General features: G+C 35.0%; 1 protein-coding gene across 3 annotated transcripts in view; it reads right to left on the bottom strand.

The window, feature by feature from the left end:
* LOC125237150 (puff-specific protein Bx42) overlaps positions 1 to 20602 on the bottom strand; it is a 38649-nt gene extending 18047 nt beyond the window's left edge. For all 3 annotated transcript variants that reach the window (XM_048144126.1, XM_048144127.1, XM_048144128.1), the window contains exons 1-4: positions 20460 to 20602; positions 19922 to 20073; positions 19316 to 19473; positions 15721 to 15903 (exon numbers count right to left, since the gene is read on the bottom strand). In XM_048144126.1, coding sequence (XP_048000083.1) covers positions 15721 to 15903; positions 19316 to 19473; positions 19922 to 20073; positions 20460 to 20476 — 510 coding nt within the window. In that variant the 5' untranslated portion in view covers positions 20477 to 20602. The remainder of the gene's footprint in view (positions 1 to 15720; positions 15904 to 19315; positions 19474 to 19921; positions 20074 to 20459) is intronic.
* Between the last annotated feature and the right edge of the window lie 278 nt (positions 20603 to 20880).

Raw genomic sequence — 20880 nt, 5'->3', positions numbered from 1 at the left:
AAAAGATACAGCCGTTTATGCCGCAAATTTTCGACACTTGCAAGGGAATCAAAACCTACAGGGTGCTTCCCGTGAACTCAGAATCTTGAAATTTGGTACGAAGCAACGTCTTATAGCATAGATAAAGGAAAAATTACGAAAACAATAAATTTTTAGTTACATCACATAATATATTTTTTTTTAATAATTTTAACCTTACTACCCATTTCCTCATAAACGCGTAGAGGTATTAAGAGGGGGTAGAGCAGGGAGAATTTTCAGAATCTGTCAAATTACCCCATTACACACACAAACACCCTTCACTCACACTACCTCAATTTACTGTGAAAGGTCAGTGACCCTTAATTTTTTTCAAGAGTGTTATTTTGAGTTTGTAGTCAACTACTGACCTCCTTTGAGAAATTAAAACTGTAAAAAAGGTAGCATACAAGAAGACAGAGAAAAAATACGCATCATCTAGCTTTCCTTCTCTGTTCATGTCTCATGTGACTTAAATTTACCTTAATATGTAGATAACGTTCCTTATTCAATTGATTGTTTATCTAGGTGTATTTCAAATTACTTTGCACTTCATTTTGCGTTACTTTTCTATACTTAGATAAAAAATCGTCAGCCTGCCTATCCCCGCAAACATTATTCAAAGACGTGTGTGAAGGGCTAAAGGCCGATACCTCCAGGCAGACAATTATGGTCGCGTGATAAATGATAAAACATCAGCCCTATCACACTATTTGTAAGTGCGATAGGGACGGCCCGATGTTATACCATTTATCGCGCGACCATGATTGCCCTGCCGGTCTTCGGAGGCCTGTGCTGTGCATTACGTATATGCGGGGTGTATTAAAGACTAACAGATAGGTACTTTATTCTTTTTGGTCGTTAGGTTTTTTATCAATTTATCATTTATTTTGATACAAAAATAAAGTATGTGTATAAAATAAAAACTTAATGAATAGAGTACAGCTAGCAGCAGTCATGTCAGAGACACAAAGAAAGACAGGGAATATCGACGCATATCTTATCTTATCCAATACTGTCATCGGCATCTGCATCAGACTCTTGATCTTACCCAATTTCCGAGTCCCTTCTCTTAATTTCAGTTCCTTGAGTTGAAAATGTTGAAACTCATACTTAGTATTAAATAAACCACAAATACATATAAAAATCACAATATAATTTTAAATTATGGCTTAGGCCCTGTACCAGTTGCAGTCGCCACGTCTGTAAAGCCCCTTGTAGTTTCTTTTAAATGGCTAAATACCTAGATGTCATGTCATACACATCTGTGATGTAACTGAAAATTAAAAAACATCGCTCAGAGATAAGGTTCAAATTAGCATGACAAAAAATACAGTGCAGTCAAAATACCATCAAAATAAGAAAAAGCATATGTCAATGTCAATATCACTGCCGTATGCCGTATTTCAGGCCATAAGGGCTGTTTTCTCAAATATGAAAAAATCTCAAAAGCAGAACTTTAAAATAGTATTTTATGCAACAGGCGTTTGAAGGAGATCAAAAAAGACGAGTGTCGTGGGTAACAATTTGAGGCGAAGCCGAAAATTGTTATTAAGACGCCACGAGTATTTTTTGACTCAGTTAAACACCGTTGCATACAATACTTTTTCTACGACCATGCACTTAGTTTTTAATAGGTTTCTTGAATAACTTTCGTGAAATTCACACTGTTTTCTGTATTTTGACGCAAAGGTTTGCACTGTCAGCTCAGCTGCCCAAAGCCTTCCCGCGCACGCGCGCCGTATCGTTATAAGGCGTTGCCATGGTTACAGAGCCAAACAATGCGTTTTCAGTTTTTTCGTTACTGCGCGCATGCGCGGAAAGCCGGCGGACACTGGCTTTGGGGAATAGACTTTTATGAAGGGTTTTAAAGATCTATGCACGACCCTGTAAATGACGAATAATAGTTCGGGAGTAGAAAAAAGACTTTCTAGGAAAATTATTTTGAACTTGATAGGTAGAACAATTTTTAAAAGTTGTACAAAAAAAATCTGAACTAAGTTTGTAACTATATGAAAAGCATTTTTTATCTTAGATTGCATATTTTATATGCATACTAGCTTTTACCCGCGGCTTCGCCCGCGTAATAAAAGTATTCATTAAGATTTTCATTTGGATCCGTAGGGACCGTAGGTTTCTCTGTAGGTATATTTATCTGCGATTATTTCGATTGCACATAATACTTTTGCTTGCAATGATTGTAGAAATATTACACATCGACCACAGCGTAGGTAATTCTATATACGCTGGGGAAACCTTTATAAACATCCCACATAGCCCGTATTTAGACACTATGATCGCTGGGTAAAAAGTACTTTTTTCTATTATCCCTTACAATTTTTTACATTTTGCTTATACTTATCGCAAACGTAATCTTCAAGCAAGCAAACAACGATCGTCTTAGAGCACATTGATTGTAAGAGACCGCCGACCGATTATCCGTATCCCTCTAACGATACCCATATTCTCCGTATCCGTATCCGTATCCGTATCGCTATCGCTATCGCTATCGCTATCGCTATCGTTATCGCTAACCCTATCCCTATCGCTATCCCTATCGCTATCCCTATCGCTATCCCTATCGCTATCCCTATCGCTATCCCTATCCCTATCCCTTATCAATATGTTTAATAATATAACACTTTAAGTTCTCGCGCTTTGTACACATATTTAAAGTCACATACAGGTCGAACGCGATTAATTAACATTATTTTTACCTTTTTTCCCAACGTTTCGACCAGGTTGCACTGGCCGTGGTCGCGGAAGACTGACGTCCCAGCAAAATGTCACCGGAGATGTAAACAACACAAAACTACCCGATATTAATTTATATAAATGTTCGGGGTAGACAAATAAATATAATCTACCCGCTTTTAGTTAATGTTTATTTCCCACCATGTTTATTTTAAAGGTAAAAATAATGTTAATTAATCGCGTTCGACCTGTATGTGACTTTAAATATATGTTTAATGATTTCTTATCAAGTGCTAAAATATAAAGTTTCATGGTTTTATCATTTAAAATTAAGAAATCCCATACAAACTTTCAACCTCTTTTTCAACCCCTTCATCCCTTTTTTTCGAAATAAAAAGTAGCCTATGTTCTGTCTCAGGGTCTAAAGATTGTCTGTTCCAAATTTCATCAAAATCGGTTGCGTGGTTTAAGCGGGAAAGCGTAACAGACAGACAGACAGACAGACAGACAGACAGACAGACAGACAGACAGACAGAGTTACTTTCGCATTTATAATATTAGTATGGAATAGTATGGAATAGTATGGAATATGGATGGATAGTATGGATTAGTATGGATAGTATGGATGGATAGTATGGATTATCGTAACGATTTTTCTTTCAAATAATAAGTAACGAATAAGAGAATTATTAGAATAGGTTGACGGTGTCTACCGTAAACTGGGGTTACATTGACCAATTTGGGAATTTAAACGTAACGTAACTAAGGAAGAAAAAAAATGGGACCATCAACTTTTTCAGTCTTTTCCTGCTAAAAATCTAAAAAGGTAACAAAATAAGTGATATCAGGATTATTGTTTTCTGTCACGATGCCTGCACGTATGAAATGTTTCTTTTTAACCCAGTGGTTGACTGGTAGAGAATGCCTTAAGGCATTATGTCCACCATTTGTACTTATTTTTTTTATGTGCAATAAGGAATAAATAAATAAATAAAATAATGTACGCAGAAAAAAAACGATGTGATCAAACATAAACCGACATTGGGGTTACTTTGATACACTATATATTTTTTTTAATGATAATCGAATGTAATCCCTTACAAAAGTATTTTATGTCAAGAAAAGATAAAAAAAAATGGTTCGCAGTCAAATATTACAACTCTTTAACGCTATTTTGGGGTTACTTTGATCAAGAATAAAAATTAACATCTTCGAAAAACCAACTTTATTTGCAATTATTTCAATATTTATCACAAGAAGCGATCAAATTATCAGCCTCAACAAGTACCGTGACAAAATCAGACAATAATTAACTATGTGTCATTATGGTCAATGTTACCCCATGCAAGTGATCAAAGACACCCCACAGAGTAAATCATTAGTAGTAAATACCTAGTTTGACTTTATGATACAAAATTCAATACAATGGTATAGCTAAACACATTTCTGGCAACCTAATATTCACTGTGAACCTTTTACTTTAATACCCACTACGTTAGTTTAGAAGTTTATTTAAACATGAAAAATAGCAACAAACTATGCTTATATTTTGACACGTTATCCGCACTGCCCACGACCATACTTACTTATTCACCGCGTCAGAGCACCATCTAACTATAAAGGTTGGTTAAGGGTTATCATAATATGTGTAGATTTCATTACCGACCACTCATAACATATTAAATCCTTATTTTTTGGTAAAATAAATATAATACGCTCGTGACAGGTCATATTTTGTTCGCAATCCGAAAGAGTCAACCCTTTTCCCTATTCACCCCCTTCCCGACCCTATTCACTCCAACGTTAGGGTGAGCAAAAATTACTAAATAAAACGACATATTTTCAAAGACAAACCGAAGTTCACACTGCCGGAAGATTTTTTGTGTAAAAAATTAGCATGGCACATATAAAAAAACTGCTATCGACGTTCAAAAGTCGGTTTTGGCCCTATTCACCATAAATTACGTTAGTTATACCCGTTCCGACCCCATGAACCCAAAATCTTCAGAAAACGATGTACTATGTAGCCCAATTTTATTTGGTATTTTGGAGGTAACTAGTAAAAATAATTTAGTTTTACAATTGTGCGAAAATAGATTCTCATTTGGTCGGTTTTTTTTAACCTGGCCTGGTGGCCTAGTGGTAATAACGTTAGCTGCGTAAGCTGAAGACCCGGGTTCGATTCCCGGCTCAGCCACCGTGGGCCTTGTCGTTTTTTCTTTCGTGTATGATATCTATTTCAATATATGTATGTATGTATGTATGTGAACACTTTATTGTACATAAGACAAGTTAGGACATAAAAATACAGTATAGTTATGATGTACAAAGGCGAACTTATCCCTATAAGGGATCTCTTCCAACCTTTGAGCGAATTGAAAATTTATTATTTATATGAACTTGAAAAAGAATAAATCAAAAATGATTCAATAAAATAATTTTATTTCTTCCCTAGTTGTATAGTTTCATACTTATGATTTTTATTTTAAATTAATCCGTCTATATTATAGCAACCATGGGTGATTTTTGCGGACTTAAGTAGAAACGTGGAGGTAGACAGAAATGTGATTAACATTTCTAAGTGTTAATTTCTTGTATCTAGTCTATTAACTACGAAGCAATACATTGACGTATAAATTGCGTCCATATACAGAGAGGTCATTCATAAAAATACCACTTTAGGTAAATTATATATATTTTATACAATGTGACAAGCATTGACCACACATCCCAATTCACCCCTCTTCCGACCCTAATCAGCCCCTTCGTAAACCTATTCACCCCCTTTGCGACCCGATTCCCCCCATTCCTGATCCCATTCACCCCTCAGGCCGCGGATATTTATTCATCCCGTAAAAATTCCCCAACACAGTTGCATCGCTTTCTTCATGAAAACCATTATAAAAATGAAAATATGTCTTATGATTTTCTGTTATTCATAAACTTTAGAAGTGTATACACATTCATAAATTAACTTTTTAACAAAAAATAAAACCACCTTCAAAAAAAGCGTGTTACAAAACACGGAGAAACTAAAAAGCCAAAAATAATAAACCTTCGAATTCAGATTTCTTATCGGATTGCAATAATCTAAACATCCAAATTATAAACAAATCAATTATTTTTGTAGTCGGTACCAGACCTGTTCGTCGCCTTGCTATTACCTGTTTGCCCCACCCAACCATACGCAGGCTGGCCCCGACTCCAAAAATAATTGATTTGTTTATAATTTGGATGTTTAGATTATTGCAATCCGATAAGAAATCTGAATTCGAAGGTTTATTATTTTTGGCTTTTTAGTTTCTCCGTGTTTTGTAACACGCTTTTTTTGAAGGCGGTTTTATTTTTTGTTAAAAAGTTAATTTATTTGTTGATTTTTAGTGGTTCCTAGTGATATTATATGTATCAGTCCGAATATATGTACAGTAGTGAAAGAATTATCCTTTAACTCCTAACCATTGAGGAGTTGACCTTCCATCATCAGCTCAGCCACATAAAATTATTACCTTTAGGCGTAAATACTGGTGTACCTTTGAAAAATACACTAAAAACATTACATGTGCCTATAACATTTGAAGAGTTCCCTCGATTTCTCCAAGATCCCATCATCAGACCCCGACTTGGTGCCAATGGGACCATCTCGGGGTTATACCCGTTCGATCAAAAAAAAAATTTTTGAAAATCGGTTCACGATTTTCGGAGATATCGAGTAACATACATACAAAAAAAAAAAAAAAAAAATCAGTCGAATTGAGAACCTCCTACTTTTTTGAAGTCGGTTAAAAAGGATAATGAACGATTAAAATGAGTAAAAATCCAATAAATTTTAACGTCAACTTTGACAGACATGAAACTGTAAATAAAAATGTGTGGCTTGCACATTTTCACTGTAATTTTAAATATGTAACACTTTTTTTTTAGTAACATATTGTGTATAATACTTTTCACTCAACAGATAACTGTTATTGGCCTAGGACTATGTAAAAATACCTATGTAAGTTGAATATTTACGGCTGTTGTCCTAAATACCAATAATAATAATAATTACATTTAGATTAAACTGTTCTAAAGGGCCTCTGCGCTGTTGGCTTCGGCCCCACGTATGCCTTACAAAAGTCCGGGACCCCATGGTCCCGAGATATGTAAAGAACAAACATAATGATAAAAATTTTACTTACTTTTATATTCATATTATAAACAGCCTAGCCTAAGAAAGAAAATAAATACTGAGAATAATAAAAAAACATAATATATTATTTTCCTACTTTGATTGCGGAAAATAGAAGGAATATGTCAAGAAATATAATAACATTATATACCCCCGGAACCCTTTTCACCCCAAATTACGGTATTTATTTAATTGTCATTATGTAAAATGTCGGAAACTACGGAACCCTACACTGACGCGCTCTTGGTCGATTTTTCTTCTTAATGCTATGTAAGAGATAATAAAAAATTACACCTCCCAATTCATAATAAGTTTTTTTTGCAAAAAAAAATATTTATTGCTCTCCGAGTGACTCCGAGACATTTTTAAAAACCCCTGACTCAATGGGGATACGACGTTTCATAACAGAGTTCCTATGATCACCTTTCTGCTCCATCATCAGATTAGCTCCATGATACCATAATATTGCATTGTCACTTGATTTACATAGGTGTGCAAAATTTCAGCTCAATTGGAAACCGGAAAGTGGGTCAAATTTAGCTTCTACGTTTTGACTCAAACTAACATACCTACTAACAAGGCAAGTTGAATAAAAGCTTGTATAAAGGCTTCTGATACTAGATTTTCAATAAGTTTACTTGTCATAATTTAAGAACAGATGAGACAGACATATCCAATGACACAAGTCTATACCGTTTTCGTGAACTGTCAAATCACCTCATACAATTTACGGCTGTAAGGCAACCAGGTAGGGTTTATTATTGCACTTTAATTACATATTAATGATTTCTAGCCCGTAAGATATATATTTGCTTTAAGAATGGATAGATATTTATGCGGGTGAAAGTGTAATTTAGGTTTTTATAAAGAATCAAATATTTTTAAGCGACACGATCAGATATGTATGCGGATAAGGACCCTCCCACATCTACCGTCTTGCGATCGTAGCGTCGGGCCAACTGTATGGCTAAGCCGCGCTGACGCGGCGTCTTTTTTTTCCATACAGTTGGCCCGACGCTATACGCTCGCGAGACGCTAGAAAGAGAGACGATGTTTTTGCCGGTCACGGAGCATCACAAATTTATGCCGGGAACATGTCGTCATATACTTATGGCCCACTATAGAAAATCAGATATTTTTGCACGGCTGTTCATAGTCATTTATGCTGGTCACCAGCTGGTGTTCCATGAATATTTGGTTTAAAGTTGAGTGGAGACGTGCCATTCAAAACAAGCGCTTTGTAAACAACGATGTATTTAGGTGATTTATAATTATTATTGTTTTCAACTTACGGTTACGTGTTCGCGGTATGCACAAAGTAAATCTTTAATGAAATTGAGTCATTTTTTTATATACACAATTAAATTTGAACCAGAAGCACTATACCTATACCCGCTCGCATTCCCCTTTTTTCTATTCTAAGTAAGAATCGATTAATAGCAGCGTTTTACCTTACAATAAAACGCATATTAAGCGAAATACCTTATTTGAAGCCTATTTAATATATTGAGACAGCGATACTGCTTGTAGATGCGTAGCGGTTCACAGCAGGTACCTACAGCTGAACACCTGTAAACAACTTGCAACTCCAGTTTTACGATTCAGGTTTCCCCTTCCCCCAGGCGACCCGTGCCGTAGGGACGGCAACGATGTTTCATCATTGGTTCTCAAAATATTAATTTAACCGAAGTTGCAATATACCACTTACCAAACAGTTGCATCATTTATGAATTCAAATGTGAAATGAAATAAAGACGTATCTTCGAAACTGAATAGTCTAAAAATGTTGTTTACTAGCAGCGAACAACAAATACCCTCAAATGGAAAAATAAATGTGCCTTGGTTTATTGCAACTGAGTGTTGTAGCCACAGGCGTAGTTAAAAATATAGGCTTCAAATAAGGTATTTCGCTTAATATGCGTTTTATTGTAAGGTAAAACGCTGCTATTAAGCTTCTGTACCGTTATTTGAAGCCTATTTAATATATTGAGACGTGTCTGTATTCGCCTGGTGGTCAAGAAACGCCAATGTGATTAATTGAATCGCCAATGGAAATAACAACTTCAAGTGCACTTCACACATCAGATAGGTACCTTGTGTACCTATATGGAGGAATGTGAATTGCAGCTGACAGCAGCTGCAGTGACTGAATTGATAAGTGCACAGTGACCTATTTTTCTATTGTAACTTATTATTCGTCGGTAAGGAAAGTTTGAAACATTTTTAAATTTTATGTATATACCTATTATGTATATACCCATAATGATATTAAAATAAATTATGAAAAACCTGTTACTTTTTTATTTCATCCCCCTAACAAGGTCAGGTCATGACTTATGTTTACGTTTATTTCATTATAATATTCAATTTAATACACTTAGTATGTTTTTAATGTTTTGACCCCGACTCTGCAATTGCCAGTAAGTAGGGTTATTGCAGTATCATTACTTTTAGGGTATAAGCGAAAAAAGTTTTGGATTGTGTGTCAAATTCCTCGCAACTCGTTTATCTCTTTTCAGTATCATAGAATAATAGACATGACATAGGTACATTATATTGATATATTGATTTGCATGACATGATATTATTACATATGATATTATAGAAAACAGTTAAGGAACTGATCCATTCATTAATGCCTTATCCAAATAGTCACTATTTATTTCCGGCAATTACAGCATTACATAATAGACAGTGAATATTATAATTACTGCCTTATGGCTATGACATGGCAAAATTTGGTAGCGAAGAAAAATTTCGCTCAATCGGCTACAACTTTAAAAGTGTATAACACTAATGTGCGCAGCTATTGAAAACCTTAATACCCATGGTATGACTAATGTTCCGACAATCATGGTTCTTTCGTGATGTACTTAATTCGTTTTATGAAATCTAATTTTAGTAATTTTCCCGAGCATTCTAGTATGCCGGAAATATTCTCGGCCTCTTGGGTATAACCCATACTGAACCCATGTGTAACGTGGTTCCAATTTTATTAACGGAAATAATAATCTGGGCACGTTTGGTAAGTGCTAAAAAAAAAAATAATCTAATCATTCTAAAAAGTCTTATTATCATATATTGAGGATAAGCACACTTGTGAATTTTTCATCATTGAAAACTCCTAAGCATAAGATACTCTTTTGGTAAACGAATCTATCATCCAGGAAGGAAGTGTAAGTATATCAAGTAACAAGACTATTGAGGCTTTGTATAAGTATAACTTAGTCATTCGTTATACATTATGAGTATACGTATTAAGGTCATTGAATCCATGTATGAATACAGTCCTAAACAAAGTACCTCCTGTGCAATTGGTAGTAGTGGTACTACAACAGTTCAACTTTTAATTGCCTTGGTTAACAGGCTACAACTTAACCTTAGACTTTTTGTCTGGAGAGTTCTCTCCCAGTTCCCTAATATTTTTTGTTAGTTATTTACCCAATATGTATGTACTTTCTGTTAAGCCAAGGATTGGCATAGGCTAACAACGCCTAGGCGGCTAGACGCACATGTGCGAAGCGTTTTATTTGTAATTTGTACACATGTTAAGCCAATGCTGATGATAGAATTTTCTTCGTATATAAATGCCTTTTTGTTTTGGGTAACCAGCTTATGAAAGCGCAAGATGTTACAATCAAATATTTTTCTCCTTAAGGATACGTATGTATGCGGGTAAGACCCGTGATTTTCGTTGGAAGCATAAAGATATATAATCATTCCATTATATGGCATGACGTAGCCTTCTGGTTTTGTAATGAAGAATATGATATTGAGGTTAAGGTACCTAGATCTGTAGTTCCGAGATCTGAGGTCCAAACAAAATTTTGAGACACTCATAAAACCCCATGGGTCATGGGCTTATTCGGCATAGCTTTAAAATTGTTTTGACGGTCCATCTTTATATGAGTATTAAAATCATTTTGAAACCACATCAAGTACTTATCTTGCAAAATATTGTTACCAAAAACAATGATTAGGTATGAGAAATAGTTTTCCGAATACCCCATGAATGTGATATATTTATTAACCATAGAGGTTACTTTATTTAAAAAACAGATTAAAAACTGTAATATGACAGCGTTTTAAGTTTGTAGTTGGGTTTATTAACCCGTACATTTCATCACTTCTTACGTAGGTGTCCTTTTCCCCCCTTTTATTTTTAAAAACGTGTTATGGCGGTAATCTTAACCTAAAACTCATAATTTAAATACGTATTGTTTCATTCGGACTAAATAATGAGTAGACGAGTCACCCCGTGCTACTTTATGAGGATGTGAACACATTTTAATGTAATGGTTCTTTGTAACATTGGTTCAGGTCGTTCCTGGAGCCTCAAAATATGTAATAACATATCACAACTGCATTCTTACATAGCGAAAAACTATGCAAAAATGTTTGCTATTTCATCCACATAGCCAATTCCTTAAAATGTGTTCAGCCCACGTGGGCTTAACTGAACAAATTAATGACCTCAAACAGTCCAAAGCAATTTGATCTTTATATTATTGGCCTCATGTGGCGCCGGAGCGGCCAGCGGGCTAGATAACTATTTGATTAAAATAATAGAATAAATAACCCATTTAAGATGTTTGGGAAACGGTTAATATCCTGAACCAAAGAATACTGCGGCCTTGATATGCATCAACACTATCAAAAGGTTTACTTAAATGATTAAATTACCACAAATCCCACTTTAAAACCTAAATAAGTAGACTGATAAAACCGTGGTTAATTTTGAATATTATCGTGTCAACTCACTCCGCGTCAGCGTGAGCTAGGTGTTTCAAACGTCGTTAACGACAAAGATAACATATGTAGTAGATAACTATATAGTGGAAAAAGTTTCCACAAAAAAAAGAAACCACGTTTATCAAGTCGCCAGCAATAACTGTGATAATCTTTTTAGTCTTCACCAGACTCAACATCATCCTCCTTGCGTTATCCCGGCATTGGCCCCGGCCCCGGCCTGTGAAGGCCTGGGGTCCGCTTTGACAAGTCTTCTCGAGACTATTTAATGATTACTGGGAAGTGATTCCGCAGTAGAAATATATAACCCCTGTCAAAATGACTTTGTAATTAACAAAGTAAGCACTTGGTACTAAGCTTAGGAGGCGTTATCATATTGTGTTGTTTCCTCCATCACACGTAAGTTTCAAAACGCCTTGCGTAGGCCGACAAAAACCGCTTTAGAACCATGCTAATTGTATTATACCTATTATACCACATCTGCTTGATCTGCTTGTGACGCAGGATATGTAAACACGCGCCTTGCGAAGGCGGCAGGTTTTCAGCAGGCTAAATAAAATATTTAATCGCCTTGCGCAGGCAGAAAATTGAGTCACGAAAATTGCAAGCCTTGCGCAGACTGCAAAATTTTCAGCTGTCTTAACAATCATATTATTCACACACCTTGCGCAGGCGGGAATTATGAAAATGGGAAGATGCACGTCTTGCGCAGACGGCTGGTTTTTATCTAGATAAATAGTAATACTCATAAGCCTTAATAAGCGGGAAATTTATTATCGGTACCAAAATAAATAGACATTGGGGAATCTATTTTGCCAAAAACTGAGGAAGGCTTGTACTATGGTAGCAAGGCGACATATTACTCTTATTATAGACATATGTATACTTAAATACATAATAACACAACCGTAACTCGGGAAAAAATGGACGTAGTAAAAGGAAAAAGATCCAATTCATATAAACATAATTATTTGAATATAATCTCAACGTAAAAAGGGAAAAGCCATTCAAATAAAAGGCTATTTTCAGAGGATGGCTCTCTTTCGTTCAACTACGTCCCGCTATTTGTGTGCATCACACAAACATATTCCCATACTGGGATTCGAACCCAGAACCATAGGCTCTGCAGACAGGGTTACTGCCTACTGTGTTAGACTAGTGCTTTTACACCGTCTTAACACTTGATATTTTTTCTACTAATGCCTGCTTCCACAGAATAATAATTATTATACTAGCCTTTAATATCCTTAAGCGGACTATACACAAAATAAAAACATACTGGTTGTAAATTTCTTCACACCTTGCGCAGGTAAGAAGTTTTTAGTAAACTAGTGCAATGATGCATCCTTTTACTCTGCTTACGCAGCAGCCAAGTAATCAAATTAATCAAATACGCTCGCCTTGCGTTATTAAACGCTATTATTATAGTTAAGGATTAAAGAGTGACTCTCTCGTATGCGGATTTTCTCAATTATCTTTTACCGGAACTTATATTTGGTAATTAATACAACTCTCCACATACCTGAGTTTCACTTTGTAATCCTTTACTTCCACTGGCAAGCGGCTTAGATTTGATTAAGGCATAAGAACATTACCAAACTACATTTTTCAGAGGTATCCCTGACGATGCCGTACTGTGCATTTAAAATTGCCCATATTTATTTACGGAACATTTTTCGGATTACACAAACATGTTCCCCAAAGACGCTAATGATATAGGTTTGTTAGTTACCTTTCTTTAGAGCGGAAAGTCGATTTTAAGGCGCACAGGGATCGGATATAAAAGCCAACATGATACTTAGAATCAATAAATATTTATTGACGCCCTTGCCAAGTCCGGCGGCTATAGGCTTTAACTTTCGACTTTTGATCTATTTCTGAATTCCGTTACAGAATATCAATCTATTTAAAGAGATTGTAAAGGAATTTTATCCCGCAGCACAGTACCTACCACAATGGGCACGCACGGAAATTATCAGGTCACAGCACAGGCTCATCTTCGGTCGCAAGGCAAAACAAACACTAATCGCGTCAATTACGACTTTAATTAGGACTGTTTTAGTCTCAAAGAGGACAAGGAGATCATTTTTCAATTTTTACTTTCTTGACCTGTTCCGTGCTTAAGACGAATCGATTCACTGAAAAAAATAACTGAAAAAGAAATAAAAAATCGCTTACTTACGCGACACGCTGCGCTCAAAGTGAATCGATCAGGTGCTCAGCTTCTAAAACATTTAATTTATAATAGTAAACGAACGGTAAAACCGTTTTCTAAAACGATATTTTTGATTAAACTTACAAAAAATTTCAAGAATTAAGGAATTCTAAGAAATTTTTTGTAGTGAACCGAACGTTCCGACAAACAGAACGCCAATGGTGAAACATCGTTGCCGTCCCTACGGCACGGGTCGCCTGGGGGAAGGGGAAACCTGAATCGTAAAACTGGAGTTGCAAGTTGTTTACAGGTGTTCAGCTGTAGGTACCTGCTGTGAACCGCTACGCATCTACAAGCAGTATCGCTGTCTCAATATATTAAATAGGCTTCAAATAACGGTACAGAAGCTTAATACGTATCTGAATATGTATGAATAAATTAAATTGTAATTGTTTACATACAACCTGTGAAGTTTGGTTGACAAAATTTGACGTAGGTACTGTCATATATATTTTTAAAATGACGTACTGTTAATACCAGCGTAATGAAAATGTATTCCAATGAGTAAAACAAAACATGAAACTTTTTTCAATTTAACCGAACTAGAATGAAATCATTTATACTCATTCGGTTGTGTTCGTTATTTTCTTTAATAATGTGATATATTTTTATTTATTTGTTATGCACAAGCCATGCACCTTTAAATTTTAAATGAGATTGGATCTCCACCTGACATATTTGATTTACCCTATTTATTTTGAGCACAGTTTTACACTGGTATGGTTTTTCGTGTACGTACACTATTTTCTGTCAAAATATTTGTCAAATTTAATTGTCAACGCGGAGCGACCGGCGACACGTCTGCCTCCGATGAGCCGCTCACGGCATCTAATCGAAAGGAGAATTCTGACAGCAATGGCGAATGTATGGAAATTTTACGATAGTTTAAATTTAAGGTAAAATTTCTTTGTTGCCTTTGAGAGGAAAAATATAAAAAACCTCAAAACTTCTAGTCCATTTATCTGGCTTTAAGAATCACTTAATGTTATAACTAAAGTATTGAATTTTTTTAACAAAGTTTACTAAACGGCGACATACGTTTTTCTCATTTTAGGTCAACTTTGCATGGGTTTATTTATTATACCTTTAATAATTAGAGATTCTGAATAGTCAAAAGTTGTAGACACACTCTTTAAGATAATAACTCCATTTATTTTATTTCATTTAATTTAGAAATGTGAGCAGCATTTGTTAAACGCCGAATGCACTTTTCGAGGATTTCGTACGACCCCCTCTTAAATTGAAATTCATACCAAATACTCAGGTCTATAATACCTTTAAGCTGTAACAAAATCAAACTTCTATGTCAACGCAGTTTGTACGGAACCCTCGGTGCGCGAGTCCGACTCGCACTTGGCCGGTTTTTTTTTATGGGATAGGAGGCAAACAAGCAGACAGGTCGCCTGATGGTAAGCGATCACTGCCGCCCATGGACACCCAAAACACCAGAAGTGTTGGACGTGCGTTGCCGGCCTTTAAAATGGGTGTACACTCTTTTCTTGAAGGTCATATCGGTCCAGAACCGCAAGATACCGCAGGCGACAATTCATTCCACAGTTTAGCTGTGCGGGGCAGAAAGTTATACTTATGTTCTCCTTAAATTAATTTGTACAAACATATTTCAAAAACAGTTTTAGTTTAGGTTTCTTCACAGAAAATCTGCTAGTAGGCATGAAATCATACTTCACACATGGTAGTGCCATGAACTTCAACAAGTCATTCTTGTCATTAGAAGCCTGGACTGCTAACCTCAACTGCTGGAATAAGTATTCAAAATGGAAAATTCTTCAATTTCCTTTTATGATTAATAACAATAATGTATAATCACATCTTTTCAATCATCTTCTTCAGATTATAACAGAAACTTTTAACTTACAGCTTTGGGAGCAGCTTTAACAGGCAGTGCGGCAGAAATTTTAGCATTGGTCAGTTTCTCCAAGGCAAGTTTGGTTTTCTCTGTGATGTCTTGAATATCTTCCTCGGACGGTTTCTGTAGAGTCGGGTCATCTTCGGCAAGAACCTCTGATGGAAGCAGGTCTGTCAGTTTTGAGTAGATTATCTGCGGAAGAATGGCATGTGTAAGTATTGTTATTATAAATGAACTAGGTTTTAAGTTTTAACATACTAAAGTTATTGACACGAAATTTCAGTAATTTTAATGTAATTTATATTTTTTGCTCAAATTAAGACTCTGTTAGGCCTGAAGGCTCATTGGCAGACTGATAATGCCTACTTAAGTTTGACTTTTGTAAAATTTACTAAAGAAATAAATGTATTATGTTGCAGTTTTGTACTGGGGACGCTATTGCACAACACCCTGCATTTTATGATTAAGCACTGAGACTTGGCACAGGTTGTTCCTTGGGTGGCCCTGAGTAGATAAAGATCGGGAGGCATCGAGAGCCCCCCTTAATTTAGGAGGGAAGAGGGGGGGAAGGCTGGCGCCGCCGCGCTTCCTTTGAAACCATATTTCTCTAAAACTATACAAAATAGGGCATGCGATATATCATTTTCGGATAAATGAAGGACGAGGAATTCATTTTTGGAACAAAAAAAATGTATTTTAGAACAAAATTACAAAATAAAATGGGAAAATCTGAAAACGAGATTTTTTTTTATACATATTATTGCACATGTTATGAAAACTGTAATGGTTTTTTCTAAATAAAAAATATAATTTAATAGCTACATTTATCTAGTTTTAGAAAATGTATAATTTGTTATAGAAATATATTATAGGACGAGTGATAAAAAATAATTTACATCGCCCGATAGGGTGATTTGAATGCTCATTTCAATAAGTTTTGTCAATGATTTCAGGTATAATCACTATTTTTAACACACGAAAGCCGTAATCATTGTAGTTTATGGCTATTTTAGTGATTAATGAACTTAAAATTTAAAAAAATACAAAATATTAAAAATGTGATTTTTTTTTTAACATTATCCTATTTTGTTCTTTCTACACAATATATATCTAAAAGCAATAAATATCAATAAAAAGCCACATTTATGCAGTTTATAAAAATATATAGTTTGTTATATAAATATATTACGAAACGCGAGATAAAAAATAATGAAAATGAAAATTTTAATGTACGGGTCAGCTTGCATTATTCGATGAGGTGAGGTAAAGGTACTACCCGCTATGCAATGGAGTTCGTCTAGTAATACAGAAATATACTTATTCTAATAACGTTTACACATGTAGGTATATCACGACCCAGTACAGAAAATTGTAAAAGTCCTATAATATAGTTTATTTTGATTGTAAAATAAAATTGCATGTGACTTATATTGCAAAAAAAATGTCTTAATCACGTTCTCCTCTCCTAAAGCAGTTCTGCATGCATAGGCTTGAAGATTTTTTTGTGTACTAGCAGAATTTAGTTACTTCCTTTGGGCCCCCTTAAATCGGTTTTACCCATCCATAAAAGATAAAATCGTCATATTCTTCCTTTCAGTATCAATGACAGTTAGTTATTGCGCAATAGTGCCATAAAAAATAAACTAGATTCGTATTAGCATTAAACATGAATGATTTTTGAACTAAGACATTGCTTTTGTACAAAGGAGAACCTCAAAAAATGGTCTGACTAGACGAAAAATGTGTATCGGGGCTAGTACTCAAGGCTCTCAAAAAGTGTAGCTATTTTGAGTTATTCAAATAAAACAACATGAATAGTCTGAATTTAATTATGTATATATCACAACATCCACTGCATAAGCACATCAGCTCCGAACATTTAATTTAAAAAGTATTTTTTTACGATTGCACCTTACGCGGCACTGTTTTTTACACCTGCATCCGACAATTTCGAGGCATGTTTCTGCAGCAACAGGCAACGTTGCGGGCAAGTAGGCTCCCAAATCCCAATTGTTACAGACTTTCGTCCAGCCACAAGTAGCAAATAATGGCAAATTTTGAATTGGGTTTAGTTGACCCCATAAATGGACACCTTGATATACCTATAACCCTTACAAAAATGGTGCAAGGCAGCTTTTGTCGGTGAAATGCTGTTAATTTGTCGGTCTTTTTTGGTTAATAACTATTTTCGGCACTCGTTAACCAAAGTACAGGACGCAGATCTGGAATAATAAATATGTCAAGTAAGAATTATCCATAAATTATGCAAATCATATAGATAACTACTATTTCACAAGATGTATTAGGATCAGATGTATATATATCTGACCTATCATATCAATCGATCATTTCATGTAATATAAATAGTTAAATTCAGACTATATAGGAGTATGTTGTTTAATTTGAAGTACTCTAAATAACTACACTTTTTGAGAGCTTTGAGTACCTTTACCTCACCTCATCGAATCATACAAGCTGACCCGTACCGTACATCAAGATCGCCCTGCCACGTCACTTTCATTATTTTTTATCTCGCGTTTCGTAATATATTTATATAACAAACTATATATTTTTATAAACTACATAAATGTGGCTTTTCATTCATATTTATTGCTTTTAGATATATATTGTATAGAAAGAAAATAATAGGATAATGTTATAAAAAAGTTATCACAATATTTTTTTTTTATTTTTGTATTTTTTTATTTTAAGTACATTAATCACTAAAATAGCCATAAACTACAATGATTACGGCTTTCGTGTGTTAAAAATAGTGATTATACCTGAAATCATTGACAAAACTTATTGAAATGAGCATTCAAATCACCCTATCGGGCGATGTAAATTATTTTTTATTACTCGTCGTATAATATATTTCTATAACAAATTATACATTTTCTAAAACTAGATAAATGTAGCTATTCAATATTATTTTTTATTTAGAAAAAACCATTACAGTTTTCATAAAATGTGCAATAATATGTATAAAAAAAAATCTCATTTTCAGATTTTCCCATTTTATTTTGTATTTTTGTTCTAAAATACATCTTTTTTGTTCCAAAAATGAATTTCTCGTCCTTCATTTATCCGAAAATGATATATCGCATGCCCTATTTTGTATAGTTTTAGAGAAATATGGTTTCAAAGGAAGCGCGGAGGCGCCAGCCTTCCCCCCCTCCTCCCTCCTAAATTAAGGGGGGCTCTCGATGCCTCCCGATCTTTATCTACTCAGGGCCACCCAATGAACAACTGTGCCAAGTCTCAGTGCTTAATCATAAAATGCAGGGTTCCCATACAAGACATAGCAATAGCGTCCCCAGTATTGTGTATGCAATGTACAGTTTGTTAAAATAATTTGTTATCCAAGTTGGTAAAAATAAACAAGTTTTTGAAAGAGCAACAGCCTAGACAAAACTAACTAAGAACTCTAAGAAGTAAAGTAATAGCTAGCTTATCTCTAACAGAGGTCCTCGAGGGCTTTGTGCATTGTAGTGAGGATGCTGGCCACATTTCCTTCATGTATCACTGTATTATGCTAGCTTTTAGTTTCTATAATTATATGTAAATAATGAAAAATTACAAATTCAATACTAAATAAGAATACCTTATCAGCACCATGGCCTTGTCGAGCGATAGCAGAGTATTTGACCTTGCCGGTCTCATCTAACTGAACTGCCAGAGCATTGGATGTGCTCTCCTTGCCTCGAGCACCCATGCCCAGGGGATACTGTGCCGCATGGATCTCGGGGAATGCTCCACCATCTGAAAACATGACAAAGATGAGTTGCCTATTACTAATTCTAATTTTAGCTCAGGCTGAGAGTATAAAGTTGATGTTTTATTTGTGAATATAGAAGTCAGATAATTTGATTTTAGTGCCTTATATTACTGAAGTAATTTCAAAATCAATGTACAATAACTAAACCTATGACACCTATTGATATTATGAGATGATAAGTTGATATTTGAAATGTAATTTTTAACAATGCTATTTAAAAGAATCAAATACATAATGGCAGCATGTCTTTTTCTACCAGTAGCTCAAGTATGGTATCATAGATGTAGCCATGGATATTTCCCTATGTATATAAGTATGTATATTGTATATCATCACCTAAAACCCATAGTACAAGCTTTGCTTAGTTTGGGTTGTTCTGTGTATGGTACTTAAGATATCCCAACAAAGTTTATTTATTTCAAGAAGCATCACCTCCAAAATCCTCCTCTGCTCGAGGCACCCATCCTTTCCTCTGTCCATAGGGTGGCACACTGGTCTGGGACACCACCAGCGCGCTACCAACGCGCATTGCTTTAAGCTCATCATCGCGGTCCCACACTTGCTGTGTGGGCGCGGGTAGTAAACTGGAAAAAAGAAGCAAAATATTGGGAAATAGGTACAACTGGTAAATAGAGAGAGCCTACGTCCTTCAAGACATTTATGAAATAACGACGCATATGTTGAGCATTAGAGTTAAATAATTAGGTACAGTATTTTTAGTGTATGATGATGAACAGTATCGAAGAGAAAAGAAAGGATATAATATTAATTTAATGAAAATTTTAAGACCAAAACACGTCAGACAACAGCAAGTAGAAAACCAAATAACCACAACTAGGATTCCTGGGGACAGCACTTGGACTGGATTTAAAAGAACGCCAAGCTATACTAGAATTGATTTCACTGCTGATATGGGTAAGTAAAATTAGTAGTTAAGAAATTAATAAATAACACAAATTTATCAACACACCTCGTCAAAGACGCCATTTTCAATTTTACTTTTTAAATTAGCACAGAGTAGAGTAAGCTAAATTTCCTATCATTCGCAACAGAAACTCCAAAACGAGTAACAAAAGTAATTTCTCCCTTGGATCTATTATTATAGTCTGTTAAACAAGCAGTAAGTAGAAAGGGGAGAAAAATTCAATTTCATTATTAGAAGTTAAGACTTTATGGTTATATATTTTGAAATATTGGGTTTTTGCTCTCTCGATTGGCTTCGTTGAAGGAACCAAACCATTACTTGTTTAGGAACGTACCCGTTATAATTTTTTTCATTGATTTTATGATGGCCAACGTATTATTTATGCCGCCAACTCAACAAATAAAATTAAAGAGTTGTTTTATAGTCTAGTAATTTTGCATTTAAGGCTTTATAAATCATAAGTGCA

Source organism: Leguminivora glycinivorella, chromosome 20 (genome assembly GCF_023078275.1).
Source record: "Leguminivora glycinivorella isolate SPB_JAAS2020 chromosome 20, LegGlyc_1.1, whole genome shotgun sequence".
Taxonomy (NCBI): Eukaryota; Metazoa; Arthropoda; class Insecta; order Lepidoptera; family Tortricidae; genus Leguminivora; species Leguminivora glycinivorella.
Note: the sequence above shows the minus strand (reverse complement) of the source record. Positions and strands in the feature narration are given on the sequence as shown.